The 3,453-nt window shown below is 47.6% G+C and overlaps 1 protein-coding gene across 1 annotated transcript; it reads right to left on the bottom strand.

Annotated features, from left to right (window-relative positions):
- Nucleotides 1-2,783: 2,783 nt before the first annotated feature.
- On the bottom strand, nt 2,784-3,116 carry LOC130983067 (uncharacterized). Its single transcript, XM_057907243.1, has one exon. The coding sequence runs from the start codon at nt 3,114-3,116 to the stop codon at nt 2,784-2,786; it is 333 nt and encodes a 110-aa protein (XP_057763226.1).
- Between the last annotated feature and the right edge of the window lie 337 nt (nt 3,117-3,453).

Raw genomic sequence — 3,453 nt, 5'->3', positions numbered from 1 at the left:
CCATGCGCTTTTCATATGAAAATACACAGCTTTGTGTTTCTTCCCTAGTTTTTGCCTCATGGATGAAAACATGCTTATTTTGCACTAAACTAGATATATTTCTATTCTTCTATTGGTGCTATTCGATGCCGTGACCTGTGTGTTAAGTGGTTTCAGAATATAGGGCATAGATGACCCGGAGGAGGGAAGGAAAGTGGGTGCAAAAGAGGAGAGCATGAGAAATTGAGCCTTGGGAACTTCAGCAAGGGCGCGTGCGCGTACTTGGCGCGCCCGCGTGGATTGCGCAGCCAAAAGCCAAAGTCAGAAGCCAAGCTACGAGCCGGCACGCGTAGCGGCTAAGCCATGATCCCCATGGGCGCGTACGCGTACGTTACGCCTCCGCTCGAATTGCAAGATGCCCCAGTGGCGCGCACGCGTGCTTTGCGCGAGCGCGCCGATGCTCGAACATGATTTTTTCAAGGGGTCACGTGACCTGGGCGTGGAGACAGTTGGAGATCCCATTTTGTGGAAGTGCCTTAGCGGGAAAAGCTTAAAAAGACCAGGGGTTGAAGGGTTAAAGGACTTTCAGCTCATTTTACATTTGTTCTAGACTTTTCTCCTTGTGGTAGTTACACTCTTGGGTAGGGAGAGAGATTCCAAGCTCTCATTAGGGTTCATCTTCTTCAATTTCTGAATTCTCAATTTCTATAACATGAATAAAGTAACCTGAGAATTGCAATGGATCTCACCAAGGAGAGATTGAAAATTCAGAAATTTAAGAAGATGAACCCAAATGAGAGCTTGGAATCTCTCTCCCTACCCAAGAGTGTAACTACCACAAGGAGAAAAATCTAGAACAAATGTAAAATGAGCTCAAAAAAAATCATGTATGCTTTTCCTCAAACACATGGCGTGCATCCTTTTTGTAGTATGCAAATAGGTGAGGGGGAAGCAATGTAATATTCCACAAACCAATATTAATCCCTACAATGCACAATGGTTGTAAGAAAATCATGCAACACATCTCATCTACCAGTGCAAAAGAAGTTATGACCCAAGTGCCCATGAAGAATTAATTGGAAAAGAAGCAAAAACACCCCAAAGAAGTGAGGGGCTGAAAAGAGGAAGGAAAAAAAACAAAAAGATTACCTAAAAGAGAATGAAATCAATTGACTAAGAAGGAAAAGAGAGAAGTAGAGCAAGAGGGAAGCATAGTATCGTACCTTGATAGAGATGGAAAGGGGGTATAGGAGAGAAAGTTGTAGAGTGGAATGATGGAGAATGGAGGGAGTGGTGTAGGGACCACCGGAGGTGGGTGGTCGTCGGAGGTGATGGTGGGAGGTGGGTGGAAGGAAAAATGGTGGTGGATAGTAGGGAGGTAAGGAGAAAGGGGAAGAGAAGGATGATGGGAGTAAATGTGCTCCCTTGTTAAATTTACGCCGGACATCCACGCGTGCGCACAAGGTGCGCGCCCGCGCAGGAAAGGGGGATAGGATAATGGCGCGCGCGCGCACAGTGCGCGTAGGCGCCCATGTGCTTGTGCCGGTAGCACAAGGATGGCTCAGAGACGGCACAACTTTTTGAAAGAGGTACCAGAAGTTGGCTGCAGGGACGTTGGCGCGCGCGCGGCAAGTGCGCGCACGCGGCAATGAGGTTATCCCTCAGGCATGAGATGGGCCTGGAATTGGCTCAACTCTCTGGAGAGTGGCCCAAAGGTTGCTGCAGGACAAGGGATGCGTGCGCGGCATGAGCGCGGGCGCGTCCTTTGCGTCTCGAGCGTATTGACGCGTCGGCGCCAAGTGTGCGTACGCGGCAGGTGGTGGCGAGAGTGGCCTAACTCTCTGGAAAATGTACCAGGAGTGCACAGGGGCGATCGGCGCGCGCGCGAAAGGTGCACTAGCGCGTCGATCCACGGACTGTCAAAAGGGGCGTAAGCGCCATGTGCACGCACGCGTGATTGGCCTGTGCCTCCGGCATAGTGCTGGCATAGTGTAGGCGCAACTTTCTGGAAAATGTATGGAGGGGTAATTCTTGCAATCCACGCGTCTGCGCACATCGCGCGCCCGCGTGGATGGTAGAAAAATGCTTCATATGCGCGTACGCGCCAGGTGCGCACACGCGCGGAATGGTGCCTTTTTCAAAGTTTTCATGTTCTTGCACCACTTCAAGCATTCTAACCCTCCAAACAGCCACTTAAGCACTATAGAAGCATTATTTAACATGATATAGTACCAAACGAACTTAACAAATGAAACAAAACTTGAAATCAATCCTAGCTACAACTTCATCAAATTCCTAGCTACCAAACATGAAGTCAAGTATTGAGCAAGTATCAATCAATGAAGAATGCAATGTCTATGTACAAATGGTAGATCTTACCATAGTGGGGTGTCTCCCACCTAGCACTTTTGTTTACCGTCCTTAAGTTGGACTTCTACTAGCTCAAAGTTTTTGTTCAAGAGGTGCATCCCTCAAGAGGAACACTTCAAATTCCTTGGAGTTCTTTCTTTGCTCACCATGGTACAGTTTGAGACGGTGCCCATTAACCTTGAAAATGTCCGGACTTGATGGGTGGCGCAAATGGTAGACCCGTAAGGTTCTACTTTCTCTACTTGGTAAGGTCCATCCCATCTTGATCTAAGCTTTCCGGGTAGCAATCTCAACCTTGAGTTGTAAAGGAGGACTAGCTCACCGGGTCTAAATTCCCTTCTCCTAATGTTCTTGTCATGAATGGCTTTCATCTTTTCGTTGTAGAGTCTAGAATTGTCATAGGCTTCTAATCTCAAGCATTCCAATTCCGCCAATTAAAGCTTTCTCTCTACTCCGGCTCCACCCAAACTCAGATTGCATTCCTTTGTGACCCAATAAGCTTTGTGTTCGATTTCTACCGGTAAATGGCATGCTTTACCATATACAAGCCTAAAAGGGCTCATGCCAATGGATGGTTTGTAAGCCGTTCGATATGCCCAAAGTGCATCGGAGAGCTTAGCGCTCCAATCCTTCCTATTCGGCTTCTCAATCCTTTCCAACACATGTTTAATTTCCCGGTTAGAAACCTCAGCTTGGCCATTTGTCTGAGGGTGGTAGGCCGTGGCAACTTTGTGTGTGATGCCATACTTTCTCATGAGGCCGTCCATTTTTTGTTGCAAAAATGGGATCCTTGGTCACTTATGATCACTTATGAGAAGGGTTGGCCACCAAAATCCACAATCAAGGACCTTTCTTGCCGTTCTTTGGGGGCCGTAGTGGCCACCGCCTTTGAAAGAATGGCAAGCGTCCAAGATTGCTTGGAATTTGGTTTGAGGTATGCACTGTCGCACTATTTGGTCCGCTCCACACCTCCACAAATAGGGATCGTCCCAAACATAGTATTTGGATTCGCTTTTCAGCTTATCCTTTTGATGTTTGTTGAGGTTGGGAGGGAAGGTGCGTGAAACCAAGTAGTTTGCTATTGGAGCATACCAAGGAACTACT

This window comes from Arachis stenosperma, chromosome 1 (assembly GCF_014773155.1).
Source record: "Arachis stenosperma cultivar V10309 chromosome 1, arast.V10309.gnm1.PFL2, whole genome shotgun sequence".
Classification (NCBI taxonomy): Eukaryota; Viridiplantae; Streptophyta; class Magnoliopsida; order Fabales; family Fabaceae; genus Arachis; species Arachis stenosperma.
This window is presented reverse-complemented; position numbering and strand designations above follow the sequence as displayed.